This window comes from Python bivittatus, unplaced genomic scaffold (assembly GCF_059951505.1).
Source record: "Python bivittatus isolate LINGU-HERP-01145 unplaced genomic scaffold, Pbiv_v1 ctg000610_np1212, whole genome shotgun sequence".
NCBI classification, from domain to species: domain Eukaryota; kingdom Metazoa; phylum Chordata; class Lepidosauria; order Squamata; family Pythonidae; genus Python; species Python bivittatus.
Window position 1 is genome coordinate 43,953,664 of NW_028277088.1, and position 26,984 is coordinate 43,980,647.

Below are 26,984 nucleotides of genomic sequence, written 5' to 3' on the forward strand. Positions count from 1 at the left end.
CGGTCTTTCCCACAATAGGAATTAGAGTACATTAAGGTTTTGACAGAATGCAGTAAATTATTCATATCAGCATGGCAATATGTTTTACATAGTTGCTAATAAATCTGCTGCAATGTGAGGTACATTAATATCCATCTTTCATCTTTCTTGTTCCAATTGCCACCTCCATGTGACTATGAGACAGTGATAGAAATTCCGTTTACTCTTTTATGAACTTTCAGATTTGCTTTGTGTCCTTCAGTGCCTCTTCCTCAACCAAGAAAAATAAGAAACACTCTAATTTTTTTCTACATTTGCAATCATTTCTAGGCTTGTGGTTGCTGACCAACTTGTATGTTGGCCTATTAGTTTTATCTTGGAAACAGTTCCACTGAATTACTCAATTTGTTTACAGATTCAACAATACGATCACTGATTTTGGTCTCCAATAGGGAACTCCTACTTTGTGTTTAGATTTCTAGAATTACTCTTTTTAACTATAATTTTTTCTATCTTTTGCATGAGCAAACAATAATTTTCTTTCCTTTTCCATTTGAGAAGCACAACCTACAAAGCTACCACAATTAGTTTCTAATGGTAATATAGAAAAGTGGAAAACTTCACATGCAAAATAGGATTCAGTCTTACATGTTTGTTTATTAATGAAATTGTGTCTTTGCTCTTTGCTTAGAGGATTGACAAGTACTCAAGAACATTAATATGACAAGTTATTTATGTTAATTCACTTTACAAATAGGCCCTAAGTTCTAGTATGGGGTGACACATCTTGGCTACTTTTTTATGAACAGCTTCTGAGTTCAGATGTGCCCAGTTTATTTTGTTCCTGCCCATTGTCCATCATATGACCCAAATCTGATTCCCATTAGACTCCAACTTGTTCTTTCATCCTGTTGCCTCATTATCCTGCCTGGCATAAAGAGCAAATGAAGCTCCTTATTTGCAAAGTTGACTACTGATCATGATTAGATCACTGTCCCAGGCCAGCTTCAAATCCCCATTCAATACGTAAAGCTCATTGAGTGACTTTAGGTCAGTATTTTTTTGCAACCTTGTAATATTACTGTGAAGATAAAAAGGGGTGGATCAAAGTTTAATTGGGGGCATGTGAATCAGTATGCTGCCTTAGGCGTCTGAAGGAAGGTGGAAAATAAATATAAGAAATTATGGGAGACCTAGGCTCAGGTTTGTCATTTCACACTTCTGAGGCATTTTCATGATTTCTCAGTCTAGTTTATAGCTCTGGGATTTCCTGGTAATCTCCCATCCAGATATTTTGAGATCAGCCAGGTTTGGCTAAACGCTGCCATTTACTGCAACTATTAGGAAGTGTTTTTATGATTACATTTGTATTGTGTTTGTCATTCAAGACAGAGCAAATGGGGGCTCCCCCCCTCCATTTTATCTTCACAATAATATCCTGGTAACTTAAGCTGAAAATTAAACTGGCTGAAATTCACAAAGGGAGCTCCATCTGTATTGTCCAGTGTAGAATTGCTTTTTTCTGGATTCTTAATATGTGGTAGCCAGCATTGTTTTTTAAAAAATAAGATAATATTGAACATTCTTGAAGAAAATATGTGCATTACTGAAATCAAGTTTGGCATAATGAAAGCTGAAAGGATCTTTAAATGATATTTAATGCAATGCTATCTTTAGGTGCCATTAGAGCACCTAAAGAGTCAATCCATAATATCTTTCTATTTAATTGTGCAGGAGAGGGAGGGGAGAGGTCCTTTGGGGAATATAGAAATCCCAGATGAGTGTTAATTGTTCAAAGTGGTGTGTCTGTGCAGCACAACACTACCTCTTGCGTCATATCATTGCAGGTGAGATTTTGTGGCTTTTAAATGTTTCCAGAAATAACACTGGGATGTTGTGCTTTTTAAATGTTGCCAGAAAGCTACACCATCAATTTCACTGAGGTACTGAGATTTTTAGGTTTTGCCACTTGTACTGTTCTATACAGAGCAAAATAACTTCAAGCTGGTCAACTGAGGAACTAGTTCTAAAACCAAAACCAGCTTCCAGGTCTAGTAACTGTATCAACTGGTCAGTATAAAATCTCTATTACATTGCAAATTTGTGTTGGTTGTTCCTATTTTATTTTTTCTCTCTCTTCTTCTCTCTCTCTCTCTCTCTCTCTCTTGTCCTTTTTTCAGATTGTAGGTCTTGAGGGCAGATACTTTTTTGTTTTTGTTGATCTGTAACTTTTTCTGAGGCCCTTCTGACTAAAGAATAGCTATAAATGCTTTAAATCAATCAAATCCAGTTTTGTTCCAAAAAAGAACCAATGTTTTTGTGGCTATCCTGTTTAAACATTAACTGCATAGTGAGGTGGAGAAGTGAGTTCCACTGATTTCTGACTAATGTTGTGAAAGGAGGAACAGTAGCAGGATTAATAGAGTATGGTAGTCCCTGGCTTAAGAATGCCCAGTTTAAGTATGATAGTTAAGAAGGGAGCCTATTGTAGCAAAATTCAAGTTAAATACACAATGATTTGAGTTAATTACACAATGGTTCGAGTTAATTACACTATACCACTTATACAGTATTATACAATAATACTGTTCCGGCTTACATACAAATTTGATTTAAGGACAGATCTTGGGAACAGAACTTGTTCTTAAACTGGGGACTACCTGCAAAGGAAGGCTCTACTAAGAAGGTATCCTCTTTCATTGGTGCTGTTCAGTTTTGCCCCCCCCCCCCCAATTTATGGTTATAGACCAAAATATAGAAAGAAAAAAACAAAAGGAAAATAAAAACCATGTTTTGTTGTTGTTTAAAAGCTGACTAAAAGAGAAGGAAAAGACTGTAAACAGTTAGGATTTTTTATCTAGGGCAAAGTATTTCTCTTGATGGATCAGAATTTGGCTTTTGATTTTAAAGGTAGCAAAGCAGAATTTAACTATTGCCAGAGATGTAAGATTGTCCTGATCAGCTAGCCATAGTTGAATATATAAAAGGTCTGTATGTCCTGGGAAGTCCACTAAAAGAGGTACAAAGTACCTCTTCCTAATATCTCTGTAGAAGAGTCAGTATAATAACATGGCTCAGGGATTCACTATGCTCAATCCACAAGGGCATAATCAATGTTATAAGGGACTCTGCTGGCTGGGGAAATTCTGGGAGTTGAAGTCCACAGTTCTTAAAGTTGCTGAGGTTGAGAAACACTGCCACAGGGAATGGAAAAAGATGAGAAGAAAAGGAAGTCAGAAAATTTGGAAGCTCAAATCACTACATTTCCACCTGATATGCCTGTTAATGCCTAACTATCCTTGGTAATGCTCTTTGTAGTCAGTTATGAGTGTCTTATGAGGGACTTCTGTCAGCATAATGGATTCTGATGTCTGCAGTTCTCTTATGTATTTTTAAACTTTGATTTTCTTCTGCTTTCACTCCACTTACAGTTTAACAAAATTGAGCTATTTTTTTCTTTTGAATAACATATGTTTGAAATCTACCTCTGTCTCATCATTTTGAAATCTTTTTGAACCTACTTGTTTCTGCTTATCATTTGGTATTCTGTTTGAAGCTGTGAACGTTTCAGTTTTACTGAAAATAAAAAAGCATAATTGTTATTATGCTAACAGTAAAATATAGTCAGTTGTTTTCTCACTGAAATCGGAACTGAAATCCCTCTTTTCTTTTTAACTTTCTGGATTGCTGCCATTTCCAGTGAACATAAAAATGAAAATCCATTACAGTAGTTGCTCTCGTGGCAAAGAAGAAGGTTATATGTTATTTAAAATATATTTAAACTCTTTGGTTTGCCCATGACCAATGAATGAATAAATGACTGCAGGGCTATTTAAACTTTTCTTAGATCACACCATTGTGCAGCCGTTTTGATGTATCTACCTATCACTATTTACATATTATTTTACTACCACGACTAAAACAATATTGGCAAATAGGGAGTAGATTAGAGAGAAGCAGGAAAGACAAACTAAAGAATTAGGAGATCAACTAGATGGTGCAAAAATACATGGCAACAGAATTAATAAACCCCAATAGAAAGATTTAAGTGACAAAACAGATGCTGCATAATAACAAAGCTTTTGAATTTCATATTGTTTCAAAGATATTTTGACATGGGCATTTGAGGATCAAATACCTGGACACCTGAGTAATCCTGAACTTTTTTTAAAACAGATGATTAATATGTAATCATTATTTGCTTTTACTATTCTGCAAAATGGAAATACAACATTCCAAGGACTGCTAATATTAGTCCTTATATATAGAATATATATATAAGCATTCTTTGGAATACTAACATTCTGCTGCTTGTCTGTAATCTTATATATTTCTTGTATCTTAGACACATAACACCAGAGAAATTTTATGTGGAAGCTTGTGATGATGGAGCAGATGATGTACTTACCATTGACAGAGTATCCACAGAAATCACTCTTACAGGTATTTTTTCACCCTGACTTTAAACATTTTCTAATGTGGCATTTGTAGCAAAAATTGTCTGCAACATCAGGGCCATATTAATATGCTATCCACTACTCTTTCTCATTCACAATGACATATTTTGCAAAACAAATTCATAGTTACATATTTTCATTTACCTGCACAAAATGGGAATCTCATCAAAATTGCAGAAGCTAATGTGTGTATGTCTTATGTGTGCAGGCTAATTCCTGAACATACAAGCTTTTGGAAAGTTCTCTTTAAAGTGAACTTGTAGAGCTGAAGAGGATCTAGTTAGCTTCTTGGCTGTATTATATCACTAAAAAAGAAGTTTGTGATATTCAAGGCAGGAAGAAGTAATTCTATCTTATATTTGGCATGTGCATGTCAAAGGAAGGAGGGGATTCCATTGTTGAGCTAGTTACATCTGGATCTGCTAGGCATATTTTACTGCTTACAAGGACATGTGATGTCTGTTTTATTATATTGGTTTTGCCACTTCAGTTGTGTTGTTGCTTTCCACAGAGAGTCAGTTAGAGAACCCTGAAATAATAATAACTCCAGGCCTGAATAATAACTTCAGGCTTCTCTGAGAATGACTATTAAATCAGTTTAATTAGTGGCAGGAAATTCTGGCAGCTATAGTATCCATGTTGTAGAAGCCTGATTTAGATAATATATTCTGGAATTAGTTTACATTCTTTAACATTGGCATTTTAATGATTTTATTTATTCCCCTGGATGTTTTCTGCTTATTATTAAATTAGAGCTCCCAGGCCAATTATTTTATGTAGTGAAAAAGCAGTCCTATCTAGCCACGCACAGTTCTTCACAGAAAAGACAATAGGTTCAATCTGGACTTTTCATACTAAGAACAGACTCATTTAAATCAGGGGGTAGGGGTGTTAATAATTATTAATTTAATTCTAAAGTGTGTTTTTTGAGTCTAAATATGTCAAAGTCTGGATCATGCTAGTACAACTAATGACGTAGTACTAACATCAGTTACTATTAAGTGCAGTGTTGATTTTGAGATTTTAACCTTCTGGAATTAGTGAAGTAAATAAAAATGTCATATCATTTGTAAATGACATGTTAAAGCACTAATTGTACTCCTTTGGGTTAACTTTCATGCTTGATTTTAATAAGAAGTTATTTATTATATACACAGTGTGATTTAAACAGTATTATTAGATCTTGCAAGGTTTCATATGACAGTTCATGCTGTTTTTCCTTTGCAGTTAAAAAAGATGTTCCACCTTCAGCTATTACCAGGCAAATATGCGGTATTTTGGGAACAATCCGTCTAGTGGCAGGTATGAGGCTTTCAGAAGAAGTGAAAGAAAATTGCAGCCAGAACACTGATAACTCTTACTTAATAGTTATTAAGTAACAATTATTCTATACCATAATTATTCTATTGATAAAGACAGATAAAAAAACCCAAAGCAAGTGCAATACATTTAAAAGTGAAGATTGGGTATATTTAAATGGTCAAAATTTAGTCTATTATGCTGCTTCAGTAGCAAAGGGTAGGAAGAGAATTTGGACTACAACTCTATACATTTATTAAAATGAATATTTTGTTAGTTCAGATGCAATCTGAGCATTGCTTTCTAGAGGATCTGTAAGTGTATATTCAGTGTTTTGTGTTACTTCAGATTGCTAGTTGGTTAAATGTGTATTCTGAAACTCTTTTTTTGTATTACTAAAGTCATGTTGCATGTAATCAGCACATCCTGTTGTGGGTTAATCTATAGTGGTATACCTTTTTATACACATAGAATAATACTTTACTTGCTGCCTTCTGAAATGGCAAACAGATTAGAATGGGGTGTGCAATTTTAATCTCTCTGAAAATCATGCTGTAAATGAAGTAGGCCCATATCAGAAAGATAAAAGTGGGGGCAGGACAAAAAATAAATTAATTTTGACATTGCAAGTGGAGGGGTGCTGGTTGGGAAAAATAAGAGAGGAGAAAGAGAAAGGCACAGAACAAATATGTTTCCTCTGGGAGAAAAGAAGCGGGGATGTAGAAGATTTTGGAAACTACCAGTGAGGTAGTTTAAGGAGAAGGGAGTGAGGAATCAGGATGATAGCAGTGGCACCAGCAGAATTTGGGGGAAAGTGCAGGGCTCCCTTGGCTACCTGGTGACCTGTATGCAGCCTATGGACCCTAGGTTGTGTACCCATGGATTAAAATGTATAGCTGGAATGTTTTTTTAAAAAATTAAGGTCTTTAGAAAACTGGAATGTCAGCCATACAGTAGAACCTCAGTTTATGGATATATCTTTGGGGTAGGAAATCAACTAGGCTTTGTGATAAAAGGAAATTATGTCCAGCTCTTAAGACTGTCTGCCTGGAGGGAGGGAGTGGTCTAAAGAATATGGTAATAACAATATGAATAATTGGGGGGGGGAAATGGGGTTCAATCCCTCTGCCCATCCTTCCTCTATCTCTTTTTTACAAAAAACAAGAGAAGTAGAAGAACAACTGTCATAGCTGACCAGTATCCTGTTATTTTACAGGCACATACCTTATTGTAATAACAAAAAAGAGAAAAGTAGGTGAATTTTTCAATCATGTAGTCTGGAAAGCAACTGATTTTGACATCCTCTCTTATAAAAAGACAATGCTACATTTAACTGATATTCAGGTATGAGTTAATATGTTTTGATTGTTTCAGAAATTTCCTGTAGACATGTAAAATAAAATGAAAATATTTAATCCTATAAATGTTTGTTCAAGAAACATGATTACTGACAAATTGAACATATAATTTCTCTGAAATTCAGCAACTAATCCATTAATTGGGAACCAAGCGACCCCATGAGAGCAGACTTTTCCAATGCAACTTGAAAAGCTTTACAGACTAAAATTCTGTACTGTATAAGGGAGTATGTATATACATTTATTTACAACCATAGGTTTTAGCAAAATTCCTATAAAATTACAACAATCCATATCAGTTGTATGGATTGTTCCCATCCCCTATAATATTAACAGCGCTATTTGTCAACATCTGCTTTCATATCTTCCTTGTGGCCGTTGGAAACAAGGCAACTTGTTACATGTTCATTTACATCAGTCAACAGAAAATAGATTTTTTTTCTTCTAAACTAGACTGATTCAATTGGATTAATAAAGGCATGATGAATCTAGCTTTAGGTTCCTGATATAATTTGCAGTGTAATAAGAATAAGGGAGTATAATTATAGGAGCTTTCAACAGAATTATTTTGTAATTCTTTGGATCTTGAACAGTTTCAAAGCCATTCCAAAATGACTGTTTGTAGTTTTAACTGAAAAAGGATCTATGTTTGTTTGGTTTTTTTTAGCATAATAATCTTTAAGTTTAGATTTTTAGCGTGATTATTTTAAGCTTAGTATATTAGCTTGCCAATTTTGGGGGGGGGGAATAGGTATGCGAATAACCCTGTATAGCCTGGTATGATTATATTTTCTGTTTTTCTGAAGCCTCAAAATCATGCATTACTTTAATGACCTGTAATACAAATGGAGCTGGATTATACTGTAATGAGGGAATGCTGTATTTCTGCCTCCCCAAGAAAAGAAAAACTTTTGAAGATTTTCTGCTAGAGCTCTTCATCAAATATTATGAACTCTTAGTAATTAAAGTGACAAAAATGAATAAATAACAGTGCTTTTTCACTTATCAGTTACAGGATAATAAAGTCTTTTTAGCAATGATGAGTCATATATTGAGTGTGGATGGATTTTATTTTTCTACAACATATGACTTGACACACACCTTGCAACGGTTGGCTAATACCAGCCCAGAGTTTCAAGAAATGAGCTTGCTAGAGAGGGTAAGAATGTTTGTATCCAATTTTTAGAAAGACAAGAAATTATATACAGAGAAAAAGAGGGAGAGAGAGTGTGTATTTATGTTGAGTAGATTATCTTTGTTTTTGAACTGTCAGTGAGGAAGTTTTAATTTTTAATGTCATAGTGGCCAAGGTATAATGTTTCAAGAAAGCCTGATGGTTCTTAAATAGACCGTTCAATAATTTTGTGAATCCATGGTTATTAACTCTACATTCTTAGTCTTCCTGGGTATTTTTCTTATTTATATTTTTGGAAAGTTGGGTTGGTTCCATATTTAGTCATCCTTGGAGATCAATTGAAATCTACTGTCATTTTTCCACTGATAAAACTGCTTCCATCAGTGCAATTGGAAAGGACAATCATGCTCTCTTCCCAGAGACCCATACATTTCCTCCAGATCTGCTCCATACTATTTAGAGGGCACTCTGAAGCATATTTGAAAGAAGATGGGAAGCTGCAGAAGGAGAGAAAAGGCCCATTACCTGATTGGATTTCATCATGCATTAAATCCTGATTTGCTTTGTTCTGGTGGCTTTCTGTGGTTCTGCTCTTAAATCTAAATATAGCCCATACTTTAATACAAGACACTTGGTTTTTAAATATGCCTCTGCTTCAATTTTTTACAGGCAGATCCACGGTTTGTATGGAATGGGCACCTTCTTAGAGAACTTGCTGCTCAGCCTGAGGTAATTCATTCTGCTGGACATAATCTCCAAAATACCATTGAACGTTAATTTGTGTCTTTATAGCTTTCTACTCATCCTCTTCTAATGTAGTTGGTTAGCATGCCTGAAGTTTTATTTGTTGTTCTTAGATAATTTGCTGCAGGTATAAACATTAATTTAATTTTAAATGTAAAATTAATTTAATTTAGTTTAATTTCTATCAAATAAGGTTATGTTTAATTTTAATTTAAAATAACCTTATTTGATAGAAATTAGTGAGCATTTGGCTCATTGAAAATTTCAGTGAGGTGCAAAAGTTCAGAGGAAAAGATGGGCTGAAGCAATACAGTGTGCTTATTTATACTGGTAGTATCAATGATGCAATTGGCTAAGGAAATACATTTTTAAAACTGGGAGGCTTAGGGGAACACTTGCTACAGCTCTTTCTTTATGACTTCCCTGTTCTGATGGAAATGTGTATAGGAAGGGGTCATCATTTTTTGCGAATGCAGCTTTCTGTAGGACATGAACATAGTGCCGTGACTAGGTTCTTATGGAGGGTGTTAACCGTATTTAGATAAACATCCTTACATCCTTCCAGTAGAACTCCTCTAGTCAACCTGGACAGGGGGGAGTAGAAGGTGTGGAGCAATAGTGCTTGTTTCTGTCACCTTGCACACATTCCTTTTTCAATACATGAGAAGCAAGCCCTAGCTTTCTTGACACGGTACAGTACAAGTTGATATGAAGCATTCTTTGCCCTCAAATCCCTTCAAGTAGTGAGAGAAACTTCATTTTTGTGAACTTCCAATATTTTATTTTAATGCTTCTGCAGTTACTGCAACTAAATCTCTGCTTAGGACTTTCACTCACTATATGGTAGAGAATACAGAAAATATAGTTGCAATGCAGAGCCTTTAGGAATTTTGATAACGCTGTAACGTGAATGAGGGTATGAAAAACCAAACAGCAAATGATGCCATAGAGTATTAGAGTCTGTTAAGATTCAGACAAAATATTGCAGGAGTGATTTTAAGAAAAAAGTAACTGAGGCTCATTTCACCCTTTGTAGAGCACAACATAGTGAAAGGAGATAAATGCCATCCTTCATCCTAAAGTAGTAGTTGGTGAAGATGTATAAGAGAATTCATTTGTTTTAATAATAAATTCAGAATACATGCCCGTAAAAATGGAGGAGTAATACTACTTTATAACCATCTTAATAAGGTGTGGTTAATTAGACATCTTTTGTAATCCTAATTTGTTTGAAAACCTGTTGGTTCAGAATTCGAATTTGTGATGGCTGTTTTGTTATTTGAGAAACAAGCCAGTTTAGTTGTCTTCTTCCACAGCTAATTAAAGAGTTCTTCAATTATGCACAGCCAAGATATAGTATTAATAGTTCTCAGGTCAGCTAACATTTTAATTCCTTTCTTCTATAGACAGCAAACAAGTTAACTTCTTGTTAGCTGTTGACCATCAAATGAATTCATTAACTCTGTTGGTTTAACAGAATAATACTTCTGAAACTGTCATATATAGAATACTTTCTTACCAATGGCTTTATTACAGGTTGTGAATACTATACAGTTTTATGCTTTTTATAATATACAAATGATATAATGAATTATCTTATACTCCTGCAAGCAGTCAGTTTATTGTTATATCCTTATGGCACTATAAAAATATAAGGAACTCCTGGATTTTCCTCTCCCTGCCTTCCCCCAATATAAGAAAATACAAGTAGTGCTTGCTTAACGATGGTTCAAAGTTATGACGGCCTCAGAAAAAGTGCTTTACAACCTGTACTTGTGCTTATGACTGTCACAAACTGTTGCACCCCCCTGCAGTTACATGATTGCAATTTGTGACCTTTTTTACAATGGTCACTAAGTGAATCACTGCGGTCAAGCAAATCACTTGGTTGTTAAGCAAATTCTGGCAAAAAAGTCCATTGGGGAAGCTGGATTTGCTTAACAACCACATGAGTTGCTTAATGACCATCATAAAAATGGTTGTAAAATCAGGTCCAATCATGTGGTGACACGTTTAACAACTGCCCTGTTTAACGACCAATTTTCCAGTGACTATTGTTAAGCAAGGACTACCTGTAATATAGAATCTGTTTCTAAGCCAAAGATTGTTGTAGCAAAAGAGAGGGGCAAACATAAGGAAGTCAGTAATTAAATGAGGACTATAAATTGTTTCCAAGTCCAACTTTATAAAAAAAAGATCTTTAAAATACTGTCAATATTAGTCCTTTAACTTGAGAGTTCTTGTGGATATATTCCTCATATGTCAGAATGGATCTATTTTTCTTATGATTGTTGAGTGTGTCTTTGGATATTTTCCTTATTGCCTTTGGGTGTTGCGTTTCATTTCATCTAAAATTTGTCAGAAGACTTCAGGAAATGAGCCAGATGTGGTTTATTGGCCAGTTGCTCTCAAATTCCCATAATAGATTATACAATGTGAGGCTTTGGAGAGGAAATTTCTCTCTTGAGCTGCACCTACTAAGCTAAATCTCTAAGAGCTATCTGCTCCTCGGCAAAGAGATGAAGTTTCCTCTAAATGTTCAGAGTAGAATTCTTATCTCCAGTCACCTTCAGATTGAATATGATACTCAATTATTCAAGAATTAAGTATTTTTCAATTCTGGGGGAATTGTAATGGAGAGAACACACAGCCAGAGTCACTGGCAAATGGCAGCCTTAGAAATTGAAAAAGTAGATGGATGGATGGATAGATGGATGGATGGATGGATGAGAAATGAAAGTGGGGCAGATTAGGCCTTTGTGCTGAATTTCTTCTGTGTGCAGTGTAAGGATAAGTAGTATCAACCTTAGAAGCTTATTATAACTATTACTGAATAAAGTATATATAAGGCTCAAAACTATATATTTGTGTGGAATAAGTAAGTATCACTAAACATGTATAAGAGGACAGCATTTTCCTATAAAGATAATCCTTGTTTTAGGAATGAAAAGAATTCTGCAACTCTGTATTCATTATTTACTACTTGGACAATAACTTTAAATACTAAAGATACAGTTCTTCAATTATGTCACCTTTCCTGTTTTTCAGCTCCATAGGTTTGCAGTTCCAGTTATGCATGGTTGTATCCTTTTGCTTGTCTACCAGAGTAACCCAGTGTGGGTATGAGGGGACTGCTGTCATACAAATTCTAGCAAAATGATACACAGGGAAGGGGTGAAATATCTTGAAAATTTGTAGGTGAAAATTCAAACCTAAACATATTTTTTTTCAAAAATTTGAGTCCTACTTCAAGATTGTTGCTGGAGGAAAATAGGAGGGAAGAGTGCTATGCATGCATCCTTGAATTCCTGGAGGAAAGGCAGGATATAAATCTAACAAATAAATAAATACATGTCTTCATATATTTCATATTTGCTTAATTTAACCAGAGTATCTTCCTGGTTATGTGGTCTACCAGTCTTGGTCCTTCATCTGTCAGACCGGAGCCTTTTCATTTTAGTGGGATATTTGACTATGCTCTTAATTTTGTACTGGTTTAAATGTGTGAACCTCAAAAATACTGGACTTGGGTTGGTTATTTATTTTTTTTTATGTCGTGCATATTCTTTAAAAATTCTGAACGCTAGTACTACTTTTAGTTTATGAAAACATGTTGGCTTCCGTTCAGTGAGATTGAATTTTATTGCTTTAATGCCTTGTTTCAGGGATCAAAATATGACTCATTGGTTTTGGTTCATTAGCTAACTGGTGATTTTGAGCTTACAATAGTTCTTGTTGCCAAACTCCAGATTATCTTGTCTAAACATTTGCATGGGAAAAAAAGGCATTTTCTTCTTGTTTTTGGAAAAGATCCCTTACATTTCCATGGGAATCAGTAACACTCTGGTAATAATCATATTAGAGTGTCTTCTTTGATCACTGTGAACCATTTCATGTCCAAAGCTGCAGTCATGTGCACTCATCAAAAAGTAAGGCCCATTGAACATGTATGAACATGTATTCCTTAATCACTGTTTTGCATCAGTTATTATTATGCACTCTTGTTCCATTAATGGCAAATACTTTGACTGGATTCTAATTTCTCGAAGAAGCTGTTTCAGAGCTGGTGTCCGCTACTATGTGAGGGGTAAGATATCTTCGCAGCTGCTACATGAATATGAGCAAAAATTGCACTTTATGAGCTACTCTGTTAAACTAGCTGCACTCTTCTGCCAGCACCAAGAGATATTTTGCTAGAGAATTCTTGTAGTACTTTTAATACTTTTCTGTGCTGATTCATTTTCATATTGGTTAAGGCTAAGTAGCAAATTTTATGGATTGCTTTTATATATGTTTATATTTATATCTTATCCATTAAGTATGTGCTATAGCTTATAAAAATGACAAATGCCTAGCCTTTCTTAATTTTCCCAAAATGAATTCTGAGCTCTTTGAAAAAAGGATGGGTGGAAATCAAAATCAAAATATAGAAGTGGATCTGAGGGATGGATAAGGAGGAGGTAACTTTCATCCTTCTGTTGCTGAAGAGGCATTCAAATATATTTAGTGACCTTTATTTTTCTTTGAACAAACCCCTGCTGTCGGGCTGCTACTGCTATCTCATTTCTTTTCCCAATTTCTTTCCAAAGTGGCATGCCTAGAAGGCAGTTTTACAGTTCTCTGGATTATCATTTTCTGTTATGTGTTAATTGGTAGAGAAATATTTCCCATCGTAGCTACTTAAACCTCATAGTTCTGAAACAACAACTGTGTCCTGTAACAGAAATAGGTTAGCTTACCATTTTAAGCAGTTCTATGATACACTTTGGTTTTGCTGGTTTCATCTCACTTTATGGAAGGTGTTACAAAAATGGCTTTCAGCTAGACTTGACAGTAATAAACAAGGCTTGTTCTGTATTTTTAAATGCTTCCTGTCTCACAGGTATTGATTCTGAAGGACATGCAGCTAACTTTGTAGAAACAGAACAAATTGTACATTACAATGGAAGCAAAGCTTCTTTTGTCCAGGTACTTTTTATTATATTGGGATGCTTGACTAGACTGTCTTACAGAATTTAATCTTTACCCCCTACCCTCTTAATACAGGCCTCTGTATTTTATCTTACAATAAATGACTTGGGAGGTTATGCTAACAACATGATTTTATTGTAAGTTTAACTTCTTATTACCTTTGTTTTCCAGACACGTGGATCAATTCCATTCTTCTGGTCACAGAGACCAAACCTCAAATATAAACCAAAGCCACAGATCAGCAAAACAATAAATCATGTGTGTATTTTTTGTATCTTTTCCTGTCCTTCTGTAGGTGAGGTTTAATGTACAGTGTCCATATACATATGCAAACTGTCTTACGTTGGTTGCTTAAATAATGTGTAGTAACTTAAGGCACTGTTTCCCAACCTTTTTGTGGCCCACTATATCAACATCAGAAACTTCTGAAGACTACCATGCAAGTCAGGAGTTGGCAATGTCAGACCTGCAGCAGCATGGCATGCAAGTCTCTCTTGAATATGATGTCTGCAGGGCTCCAAAATTAAATAAACATCAATTCTTTTTCAGATGTTGAAATTTCATGAGATTGCTGGATCTCACGATCGATCGATCTATCTATCTATCTATCTATCTATCTATCTATCTATCTATCTATCTATCTATCTATCTTGAAAGGCCACCCACTTCAGGGACCTTTTGCAGTACCCTTGTAGTTCACTAGTAGTCCCCAGAAACCATTGCCTAAAACAATAATGAACTAAATATGTAATGTCATATGAAAATTACAAAGGTTGATGCATTAGCACATTCACCTAACATTAACAAAATGAGACTTCATCCCCCTGACCTTGAAATTAGGCAGTTAAGTGATGCTAAACATTTTTAACATGCCATCTTCTTCTGTCTCCTTAAAGCTCTGTTCACATTGTGAGGCCCCAGTATAAAAGTTCAATAACTTGTGCGCAGCCACTTACATTGGGCAGCTGAACTTTCATTTGTGAAACTACTGATGTTATATTTTTTGGGCTGCAAAGGTCTTCTGTTTCCAGTAACATCCTGGAAGCTATATAGTTTAGTCCTGGAAGATTCCTGAAGTTATATAGTTTAGTCGTTCCCATGAGGCATCCTCCAGTTATGTTGTGCATAGAACCCTTACAAGCTGAACATTCTGTGAGTTACAGTCCTAAACATCCAGAAGGGTGATGTTAAGTCAAGAAAATCTTGCTCTCCACAGTAAAAAAGGTTTTAAATTGATGTTACACCTAGGAATTTAAAGGTTTTTCTCATTGCCCCCCATCCCCATCCCCAAGCCTTTTATCTGACTTATAGCAGATGAATCTGTAACTTCATAGGCAAATTTGTGAAGTAACTAAAAGAACAAAAGTTCAGTCAAAGATTAATTTCAGAATATAACTGGCATGAATAAACATTGTCCACCTAGGAATCCTGCCATCTGCTACACTTGTGAAAAAGTTGTGCAATTTGTTTAATTCAAACGCAATTCAAAATGTATATTATGTTCATCATAATATTTCTGTTATTTTCATGTAGTATAGGCCAGTTTGCATTTCTGTTCTAAAGAATTCTTCTGTGACAGCTGTTTAAGATATGTATCGTATTCTCTTTTAGATGGATGGCTTCCAAAGACACTTTGACTCGCAGATTATTAGTTATGGAAAACAAATGATTGTTAATCTGGTAGGATTTTAATTTAATTCTGCATCCAAGAATTCATGTTGTTGCTGATGCTGTATGTAACTGTTCTGTGTTTCCTTTACAGATTAACCAGAAAGGCTCAGAAAAGCCTCTGGAACAAACATTTTCAAAAATGGTAAATGGCTTAGGAAATGGAATGGTCAGGTATGTGTTAATGGAATCTGTGTGCATCACTTTCAAAATAATTGATAATTTAAAGCATTTAGTGGAGTATCTGTATAGCTGGAGACCTTCTGTGGATGAGAATGCTGACATGTATTTTAGAGCTGCACAGATTTCTTTTAAATTCTGTTTAGTTTTGCAAACAACTTAAGAGGTTATGGCATAATTTGCTTCAGAGAGCAGAGATTTTCCTTCAAGCTGTGGCTCATATGCAACAAGCTTTTTTTTTTTTTAACATGGTGCCAATGAATGCCCATGTCCCTGCAGACCTCATTATTGATGCCCACCAGGCTTCATGCCCCACCAGAAGCATGACTAGAAATAAAGTTTATGCTTTTTGCTTTGCAGTATAACTTCCTGTTTTCCCCTCCCTTAAAAAGCATAAACTTTATTTCTAGTCTTGCTTCTGGATCCTCCATATCCTCTGAAAATGTTCTTAGAAAATAAAAGTGAAAGGGGACTATCTGTTAGGCCTAGCCCAAGGAACTCCAAGAGACCATGTAAATTCAGTCCAGCAATGTTTATTAGCTACAACCTTTAGCAAGAATCTTCCCAGACTGAAACCCCAGCTCCCAAGTGATGCCAGCCACAACATTGTGAATTCCTCAAGGAGGTGCCAGTTTCATCCTCTTATCTTTCCCACGCGCCTCAGGAGATGAAAGAAAATGTTTTTCTCCCTGAGTCTGGCCTTCATAATTCCATTCCATCACACTATCTGCCCACCTAACAAAAAAGTGACAGACCAAGTCTCAGGTGATATACAGCATTCTATAAAGTTAGAGTAGATAGTAGGAAGCAAGGTAAAGTAAATCAGTGTTTTATGACTGGCAGACCACTATGGAAGCCATATTGTGATTGTGCTGATAATATACCCTCCACGTTAAAAATGTGGCTACCTCCCTAAAAGTTTGATAACTTCTGAAAGTAAGCAGCAAGAATTCCAAGGTGGAGTAGGAAGACATGAGGTAGGATGATTGTTGCAGGTGCCATAAATCTGAGATGAAAGCAGCTAATGTTTCATTCTGGGGTGGAAGCAGGAGTTCTTATAGGAACTTCCAAGATAAGGATGATCTTACAGTTGGAAAGAAATTCTGAATGCACAAATAGTAGGCTTACTATCCTATGGCTTTGGGTGGTGTAATATTTAGCAGTTTTTGCTTTTGTTTGAGAAAGAAAACTAAAGGCTCCAGACCCATCCCTGGAGAGTAATGAATACAAAATGTTATGCAATGTAAATGTTATTTTAAAAATGCAGCACTTCATATCATTAATGCTTCTTGTAGAGGTCATGAGCACTGAGCATTTCTTGACCTTGCTTGTCCAGTGTAGATTTTCATTGTCCCCAAAACAAAACATTTAAAAAATAGTTGCATAGATGGACATGGTTCTTGATGCATTTTAAAGGAGAACTTTACACTACTTAGTAGATATTGCCCAGAACATTTTTTTTATGACACTTTTGTCTGTTATGATCCTTTGATTTAAGTTCTACTGAACACTTTCTTAACTCACATGTTCTTTCTTTGCCCAGATATATAGCTTTTGATTTTCATAAAGAATGCAGTCATATGAGATGGGATCGACTCCATATTTTACTGGATCAACTTGCTGAACAACAAGATGAATATGGGTAATATATGCAACTGAAGTATATCATTGTGAATAGCTGAAGCTGCCTAATAACAGCATATGCCTGATGTACCTGCTTTCTGCCAGAAAAACGCTGGATTGCTTTCGTAATGTATGATGATCTGAGCAGACAGCAGTATAGTCTGTAATACAAAATCCATGTGTTGTTATTGACAGAGTGCATATCCAATTGAATTTGCATAGGATTGTAATCCAGAAGATATCATGTATCTTCTCTTTCTCATTCTATGTAAGAGTGCAAAGATTTGGCTGGGCCTTTCTCATATATTGTATTGTTGACTGAATGTACAGCTAACCTTGGATATATTTGAATGTGTAAGTAGAAGTGATTGTAAGAAAGTCAGCAAATTTCATTATCTTGTTTTAATTTACTGAAAATATTAGTATTTCCAAAAATATAAACAACTGGAAACATGCATTAAACTACTGTTCTAATGTGAGAACAAGTCTGGCAGAAAAGGCATGCTGTGGGTCTCGTCTGCCAGGGAATTACATTTGGCGGGTCCCAGGAGGCAGGCCTTCTCTGTCGTGGCACCCACATTGTGGAATCTTCTCCCTGCAGAAGTGAGATTAGCTCCATCCCTCTTAACATTCTGCAAGTCCCTCAAGACCTGGCTGTGTGATCAGGCCTGGGGCTCCCAGGGGACTGGGGAGATTTTGTGATGGCTCCCTTATTAATATTATCCCCTCCTGTTTTGGGTGCTTCTGTAGTTTTTTACTTGTAACTGTTTTTTATGTATTTATTCTTTTTAATTCTTGTACACTGCCCAGAATCACTTTATGTGAGATGGGTGGCTATATAAATGCGATAAAATAAAAAAATAAAAAAATAAAAAATATCTTAAACCAAGGAGCTCTTGATAAAGGGAGCTTTTTGTCTTTAAACTTTATGTTACCCTTCTGTGAGTTGTCTGTGGTTTCAAATGTAGTCAGGTCTAATCCTTTCCATTGCTATTAGCAAGACACCATGGATATTCCTTTGGCAGACAAAAGGTTGAGGACCAGCTAAAATCAACTGACATTTTTTATTAAACACCAGGCAGTGGCAGAAATCAATATTTCTTTGTTTTGGTTCTGTGGATGCATTAGCAAAACATAAAGCAGTATTTTGTGAACTCTTGCACAAAATAATAAGCTTTCCATTTTGTTACTCAGCTATTTTCTAGTTGATGCAGAAGGGAAGGTGATGATGCAACAAGAAGGAATATTCCGCAGCAACTGTATGGATTGCCTGGACCGAACAAATGTGGTTCAGAGCCTTTTAGCACGCCGTTCTCTACAAGCACAACTGCAGGTTAAGATTGCCTTCTGTATAAGGACATGTTGCTGGTATTTTAGGAATTTAAGTATGTAATAACTCTAATAGCCATTTGGTATATAAGATGTATCATTCCTGAAAGTGTTATATTGAAACGTGCAAATATGCTTCTGTGCATGGGTGTTTTCTGAAGTTCTAATTTCCATGCTTTTAAAATCTTAGCAGGATTCTCATTTAATAGTAAATAATGGTCTTTTTTGTCATTATAGAGATTAGGTGTTTTGCACGTTGGCCAGAGACTTGAAGAACAAGCAGAATTTGAGAAAATTTATAAAAATGGTAGGTTTTTGTTTTGATAAGTAAAACAAAACAAATCCTGTGTTCTACTTACTTGCTATCTCTTTTTTACAAAACACTGTTCTCTGTTCATAGCATGGGCTGATAACGCAAATGCTTGTGCCAAACAATATGCTGGAACGGGTGCCTTAAAGACAGACTACACCAGGCAAGTTTGAGCCAGCCTTTCTTGACCAAAAATGTATTGATGCAATTTCAGGAACAATATTTAGAGATTGTTCAGTTACTGATTTATTAAACTCACTATCGTAGTTGCTGTACAAGACAGTGCAATGGTTAACAGTTATATCAGTGGAAAAACTTGAATTAGAATGAGTATACTTTGTCTAACCAGCCTAATAAGTGTCTTAAAGCAGCTTATGGCAACTAATGATTACTAATAAAAGCGGAAAAAAGATCCAGAAAAAAAGAATCTTAGTAAAATTGGTCTTATTGCTAGTCAATCTGTAGATACTTTTTACCACAGAGTTGACATTTGAATGGCTAAAAACTTTTTTTCAGGATTCTTACTTCTACTCTTAGTCATTCTTCTTGTTTAAACCATCACTGGAAATGTAATGTTTGTTAACTTGAGAAGGTATTGTTTATACAGCAGCTGCTAAACAGCTAAATTCCTGCATCAGTGTAGGAATACCAACATAATAAGGATTTCTGGATACCTTTTGCATAGACAAGGATGAACTATCACAAAGTCAGCACCAGTATCTAGGCTATTGGTATAAATCTGCAAGAAGAGGAAGATAACCTTCTGAAAGGGCCTATTAGAATTTTCAGGGGCTTTCTCTGGAGTCTTTTGGTTTCTTCTTTGATTGAGGGCAGTGAAGAAAAATTCTCTGAGCTGCAAAAGCAACTACAGTTTAAATAGCCTAAAAGACTCAATTTGTCCTTTTAATCATGGGGTTAACATCAAGACCTGCTGGAAGAGCAATATGAAATGAAATTAATAATACATGCACCTCACCTGCATATTTGCAAAATAAGTGGATGCAAGGAACTTCGATATGGTTCAGTTTCTAATATGTAAGTACTTGATGCTAAATTTCTGACTTTTTGAGAGATCTTCTGTATTAATATTGAAATCTTATTTTCAAAAATTCAGAACTGGAAAGAGAACGCAGTGGGGCCTGTTAATGGATGGTTGGAACTCGCTAATTCGTTACTATAAAAACAACTTCTCTGATGGATTTAGACAGGTAATAACTTCCCAGATTTGACATTGCCATTTGTTGCATTTATTTAGCTTTAGCTGTTGAATTTAAAGGAATGTGATCAGTGTGCTCAGGGATATGTACTATGCTGCTGCTTCATTAAATTGTCACAAATTGGGCTGGATTTTGAAGACTGTGAAGTACTTTGGGGGGGGGGGAACAGTTAAGATGACATGGCATTTAATTTATACTCTGGATTGTTTTTCAGGATGCTATAGATCTCTTTCTTGGAAATTATTCAGTGGATGAAGTAGATTCTCTCAGTCCTCTTCATGTACAGAAAGATTGGAAGTTTTTGGCTGTAAGGATTTTATAAATGTTTTGCTATTTGTATATATTTTTAAAAGCATTACTGAATTTGGTTAGATTAATGAAGTTTTGGGATTACAGGTCTTTTAGCACCTCCAAATGGTGTCTGATAAAATGTAGGACATCTTTCAGGATATAAATATTCCTTGTAAAGGAGAATACCAAGGATTTGTTAAATGAGTCTCATTATTTTTCCCAAAGGTTGAGAATTATATAGTTGGCAAATCAAACAGCTTTGGAGATGAGCTTTAAGTCTTGCAGTAGCCCAGTTCAGGCTGCCATATCTTGGCCCACTTGGTGCCTCTTTACTGCTTTCTATTCTGTCAACCCCCAAACCCTGGCCAATGGCTTCCAAACAGGACAAGGTTTGAAAGCAAGTTTAAAACTGTGGCTTTACATCTTGGTTTATTTGGAAGCTTTTAGCTGTAATTTTCATGGGCTGTACTGGAGAGATTGAAAAGGGGTGAGTTGGTTGTCATAGCTTTGTACTTTTATTATATGTACTGTGTGGTCTTGTAATGGTTAAGCATAACAAGTGGAATTGCAGAAGTGATTTTAAATTTTAAAAAGGGATTAATGCACCGAATGCAGCTTCCCCCCCCCCAGCGTTTTTGCTGTTCATGGTTATGAGAGATTAGAAAAAGAAATGTAAATTAATAATTGGATTTTTTTGTTTAGTCATTAATTTCTGCATGCAGTAAGGGAAAGTTTATGGGCCAGAAAGCTGCACTTAGGATTGTGGGAAGTAATGATTCAGCAGCCTTTCAGTTTGTGCTTTTAATAAGCTTAATAGAAAAAGCAGAAATAAAATCAAAGGAGTATAGCAAGGCAGGCAAACTTTTTGTAGTCAAGTTCCCCATATTTTTTTCTAAATGCCTACTGAAGACAGCTGGGAAGTGACCGTGGACAATGTTCATGCCTTTTTGTGAGGGGGGGGGGAAGAGAGAGAGAGAGAGGGGGAACAAAAATAGATGATTACGGTACCTGTTTTGCCGCTTTATTTAAAAAATAAAAATGGTGCTACTAAATTTCACGCAACCCACAAGTTGCCAGTCCTTGTATTATAGGATGGAAAGGATTGGAGAACACAAGGATGGAGTTAGAGGGCAAACTTCTTGTTTCTTGACCAACTCCATTCTTTTCTTTAAATTCATCTAGAGAGAATCCAGTTCTTTTAGAACTAGCTTAAATTAGACATCTAATTTAGCATCACTGACAATATTTTCTATGTTGTGTACTAGAAATGTGCAGTGAACAAAAAAGGACTTTTTTTTTTTTTTGCAGTGTGCAACACCAGTATGTTTTGGGATGCATAATAGGTTTTCATGATGACATAACGTATGTTTTAAAATGTTATGTGTGTCCTTCTGGACATTAAAAGCTGACGTATATATTGTAGTATTTTAAACTTTTTTGAAGCTGAAGCTGGATGCACCTAATGAAGTAATACCCACAATATTATACTGTTGGGTTCTGTATGTACATCATATATAACTGGACTTTCAAATTGTTATGCATTGTGCATTGCCTCCTAATTATGTGCATTTCGTTCTTTCCCCAGTTACCTATTATTATGGTGGTCGCTTTCTCAATGTGCATTATCTGTTTGCTTATGGCTGGTAAGTCTTTCTAAAATTCACACCATAATATGCGTTATTACCTATCATTTTTGGTTTTGGGGGCTTTTTGGTGCCTTCAACTCAGTGTTGACTCCTGGTGACTATCTGGACTAGTCCCTGAGGTTTTCCTGGCACGATTTCAGAAGTGGCTTGCGAGTGCCAGTGGCTTCTTCCTAGGGCTGAGAGAGAGTGACTGGCTTACAGTCACTCAGCTGCCTTTGTACCTAAGGCAGGACTAGAATTCACTGTCCCCCTGTTTCTAACAGTTATCATAGTTTATTGAAAGTTAATCAGAAGTGTTTATACAGTGCATTCGGAAAGTATTCAGACCCCCTTCACTTTTTTCAATTTTGTTATGTTGCAGCCTAATACTATAATCATTCAAATTCATTTTTTTTCTCATTAATCTACACTCAGTACCCCATAATGACAAAGTGAAAACAGAATTTTAGAAATGTCTGCAAATTTATTAAAAAGGAAAAACCGAAATATCACATTGGCATAAGTATTCAGACCCTTTACTCAGTACTTTGTTGAAGCACCTTTGGCAGCAATTGCAGCCTCAAGTCTTTTTTGGTATGACGTGACAAGCTTTGCACACCTGGATTGGGGGATTTTCTACCATTCTTCTTTGCAAATCCTCTCAAGCTCAATAAGGTTGGATGGGGGCCGTCGGTGGACAGCCATTTTCAGATCTCTCCAGAGATGTTCAGTAGGGTTCAAGTCAGGACTTTGGCTGGGCCACTCTAGGACATTCACAGAGTTGTTCCTAAGCCATTCCTGCGTCATCTTGGCTGTGTGCTTAGGATCGTTGTCATGTTGGAAGGTGAACCTTCCGCCCAGTCTAAGGTCCTGAGCGCTGTGGAACAGGTTTTCATTGAGGATATCTCTGTCCTTTGCTCCATTCAGCTTTCCCTCAATCCTGACCAGTCTCCCAGTCCCTGCTGCTGAAAAACACCCCCACAGCACAATGCTTCCACCACCATGCTTCACTGTTGGGATGGTATTGGGCAGGTGATGAGCGGTGCCTGGTTTCCTCCAGACATAACATTTAGAATTGAGGCCAAACAGTTCAGTCTTGGTTTCATCAGACCAGAGAATCTTGTTCCTCACAGTCTCAGAGTCCTTCAGGTGCTTTTTTGCAAACTCCAAGTGGGCTTTCATGTGTTTTGCACTGAGGAGAGGCTTCCGTCTAGCCACTCTGCCAGAAAGTCCAGATCAGTGGAGGGCTGCAGTGATGGTTGTCCTTCTGGAACTTTGTCCCATTTCCACACAGGATCTCTGGAGCTCAGTCAGAGTGACCATCGGGTTCTTGGTCACCTCTCTTACTAAGGCTCTTCTCCCCCGATTGCCCAGTTTGGCTGGGAAGCTCTTGGAAGAATTCTGGTTGGGCCAGACTTCTTCCATTTGAGAATTATGGAGGCCACTGTGCTCTTGGGAACGTTCAGTGCAGCAGACCTTTTTTCATAGCCTTCCCCAGATCTGTGCCTTGCAATAATCCTGTCTCTGAGCTCTGCAGGCAGTTCCTTTTGGCTTTTGCTGATACAGTATGCTTTGTCAGCTATGAGGCCTTCTATAGAGAGGTGTGTGCCTTTCCAAATCATGTCCAATCAATTTAATTTACACAGGTAGACTCCAATCAAGGTGTAGAAACAGCTCAGCAATGATCAAGAGGCACCTGAGCTAAATTTCAAGTGTTGTTGCAAAGGGTCTGAATACTTATGCCAGTGTGATATTTCAGTTTTTCCTTTTTAATAAATTTGCAGACATTTCTAAAATTTTGTTTTCACTTTGTCATTATGGGGTACTGAGTGTAGATTAATGAGAAAAAAAATGAATTTGAACAATTATAGTATCAGGCTGCAACATAACAAAATTGAAAAAAGTGAAGGGGTTCTGAATACTTTCCGAATGCACTGTAATTTATTTATATTTCAAATTTAGTCTCCACGCATCTCACTCAAGGAGTGACTCTGGGCGGTTTACAATAAAACAAGAATAAATACTAATTAAAATACAATAAAACAATGTACATAAATAAATAATGTATTCCAAGGAATTGATGGTAAATGAAAGTCATTAACCTATGGGAGCATCTTCAGGATGCCAGCCACCCCAGGGTTGGTTACCCCTCCTCACACCCCACACAAGTTGGCAGAGCCAAGTCTTCACCCCTTTCTGGAAGGCTGGGAGAGTGGGGGCCCGCCTCATCTCTGGGGGGGAGAATGTTCCATAGGGCAGGGGCAATGGCAGAGAAGGCTCTCCTCCTGGGCCCTGCCAATTGACATTCCTTTGTGGACGGGGTCCATAACATACCTTCTCTGCCTGACTGAGTGGGACGGGTTGATGTAATGGGGATGAGACAGTCTCTCAGGTAACCTGGTCCCATGCCATGTAGGGCTTTAAAGGTAATAACCAACACCTTGAATTGGGCGCAGAAGCAAACTGGCACCCAATGCATCTCCTGCAGCAAAGGTGTTACATGAGCCATCCTTGGGGCTCCCAAAATCGCCCACGTGGCTGCATTTTGAACCAGCTGTACAGTGGGGCAAAAAAGTATTTAGTCAGCCACCAATTGTGCAAGTTCTCCCACTTAAAAAGATGAGAGAGGCCTGTAATTTTCATCATAGGTATACCTCAACTATGAGAGACAAAATGGGGAAAAAAATCCAGAAAATCACATTGTCTGATTTTTAAAGAATTTATTTGCAAATCATGGTGGAAAATAAGTATTTGGTCAATATCAAAAGTTCATCTCAATACTTTGTTATATATCCTTTGTTGGCAATGACAGAGGTCAAACGTTTTCTGTAAGTCTTCACAAGGTTTTCACACACTGTTGCTGGTATTTTGGCCCATTCCTCCATGCAGATCTCCTCTAGAGCAGTGATATTTTGGGGCTGTCGCTGAGCAACACGGACTTTCAACTCCCTCCAAAGGTTTTCCATGGGGTTGAGATCTGGAGACTGGCTAGGCCACTCCAGGACCTTGAAATGCTTCTTACGAAGCCACTCCTTCGTTGCCCGGGCGGTGTGTTTGGGATCATTGTCATGCTGAAAGACCCAGCCACGTTTCATCTTCAATGCCCTTGCTGACGGAAGGAGGTGTTCACTCAAAATCTCACAATACATGGCCCCATTCATTCTTTCCTTTACACGGATCAGTCGTCCTGGTCCCTTTGCAGAAAAACAGCCCCAAAGCATGATGTTTCCACCCCCATGCTTCACAGTAGGTATGGTGTTCTTTGGATGCAACTCAGCATTCTCTCTCCTCCAAACACAATGAGTTGAGTTTAGACCAAAACGTTCTACTTTGGTTTCATCTGACCATATGACATTCTCCCAATCCTCTTCTGGATCATCCAAATGCTCTCTAGCAAACTTCAGATGGGCCCGGACATGTACTGGCTTAAGCAGGGGGACACGTCTGGCACTGCAGGATTTGAGTCCCTGGCGGTGTAGTGTGTTACTGATGGTAGCCTTTGTTACTTTGGTCCCAGCTCTCTGCAGGTCATTCACTAGGTCCCCCCGTGTGGTTCTGGGATTTTTGCTCACCGTTCTTGTGATCATTTTGACCCCACGGGGTGAGATCTTGCGTGGAGCCCCAGATCGAGGGAGATTATCAGTGGTCTTGTATGTCTTCCATTTTCTAATTATTGCTCCCACAGTTGATTTCTTCACACCAAGCTGCTTGCCTATTGCAGATTCAGTCTTCCCAGCCTGGTGCAGGTCTACAATTTTGTTTCTGGTGTCCTTTGACAGCTCTTTGGTCTTGGCCATAGTGGAGTTTGGAGTGTGACTGTTTGAGGTTGTGGACAGGCGTCTTTTATACTGATAACAAGGTCAAACAGGTGCCATTACTACAGGTAACAAGTGGAGGACAGAGGAGCCTCTTAAAGAAGTAGTCACAGGTCTGTGAGAGCCAGACATCTTGCTTGTTTGTAGGTGACCAAATACTTATTTTCCGCCATGATTTGCAAATAAATTCTTTAAAAATCAGACAATGTGATTTTTCTGGATTTTTTTCCTCATTTTGTCTCTCACAGTTGAGGTATACCTATGATGAAAATTACAGGCCTCTCTCATCTTTTTAAGTGGGAGAACTTGCACAATTGGTGGCTGACTAAATACTTTTTTGCCCCACTGTAGCTTTCGGATACTCTTCAAGGGTAGCCGCATGTGGAGCACATTGCAATAGTCTATACAGAAGATGACTAGGGCATGAGTGACTGACCAGAGGGCTTCCCAATCCAGGAAAGGGTGTAACTGGCGCACAACATGAGGTTGAACAAAGGCCCTCTTGGCCACAACTGCCACCTGCTCCTTGAGCAGGAGTCGTGAGTCCAGGAGGACTCCCAGATTCCACACTGGGTCTGTCTGGGGCAGTGCAAACCCATCCAGAACCAAAGATGGTACTGAGGAGCCCCCAACCCACAGCCACTCTGTCTTACCAGGGTTCAGCTGAAGCCTGTTGTTCCCCATCCAGGTCCCCAGGCACCGTGAAAGGGTGGTGACAGCATCACTTAAATCACTCGGGAAGGAGATGTATAATTGGATATCATCTGCATATTGATGATAACTCATCCCATGGTGGCGGATGATCTCATTCAATGGTTTCATGTAGATGTTAAAAAGGAACGGGAGAGTACCGAATCTTGCGGCACCCCACAGAGGGGCTGCAGGTTAGACTTTCGCTCTCTATCAACACCGATTGGGACTGGCCTTGGAGGAAGGAGGTGAACCAGTACAGAACTGTGCCACCTGCCACCAATTCCCCAAGC

General features: G+C 37.3%; 1 protein-coding gene across 1 annotated transcript in view; it reads left to right on the forward strand.

The window, feature by feature from the left end:
- The window catches only part of SACM1L (SAC1 like phosphatidylinositide phosphatase), a 35,349-nt gene that overhangs the window by 5,967 nt on the left and 2,398 nt on the right, over positions 1-26,984 (forward strand). Inside the window, exons 2-19 of the mRNA XM_088150912.1 lie at positions 4,325-4,422; positions 5,664-5,738; positions 6,952-7,079; positions 8,103-8,252; positions 8,898-8,957; positions 12,021-12,054; positions 12,958-13,059; positions 13,855-13,940; positions 14,115-14,201; positions 15,555-15,623; positions 15,706-15,785; positions 17,335-17,433; positions 18,609-18,747; positions 18,981-19,050; positions 19,144-19,216; positions 20,168-20,261; positions 20,485-20,577; positions 22,147-22,204. Of these exons, the coding sequence (XP_088007038.1) occupies positions 4,325-4,422; positions 5,664-5,738; positions 6,952-7,079; positions 8,103-8,252; positions 8,898-8,957; positions 12,021-12,054; positions 12,958-13,059; positions 13,855-13,940; positions 14,115-14,201; positions 15,555-15,623; positions 15,706-15,785; positions 17,335-17,433; positions 18,609-18,747; positions 18,981-19,050; positions 19,144-19,216; positions 20,168-20,261; positions 20,485-20,577; positions 22,147-22,204 (1,595 nt within the window). The remainder of the gene's footprint in view (positions 1-4,324; positions 4,423-5,663; positions 5,739-6,951; positions 7,080-8,102; positions 8,253-8,897; positions 8,958-12,020; positions 12,055-12,957; positions 13,060-13,854; positions 13,941-14,114; positions 14,202-15,554; positions 15,624-15,705; positions 15,786-17,334; positions 17,434-18,608; positions 18,748-18,980; positions 19,051-19,143; positions 19,217-20,167; positions 20,262-20,484; positions 20,578-22,146; positions 22,205-26,984) is intronic.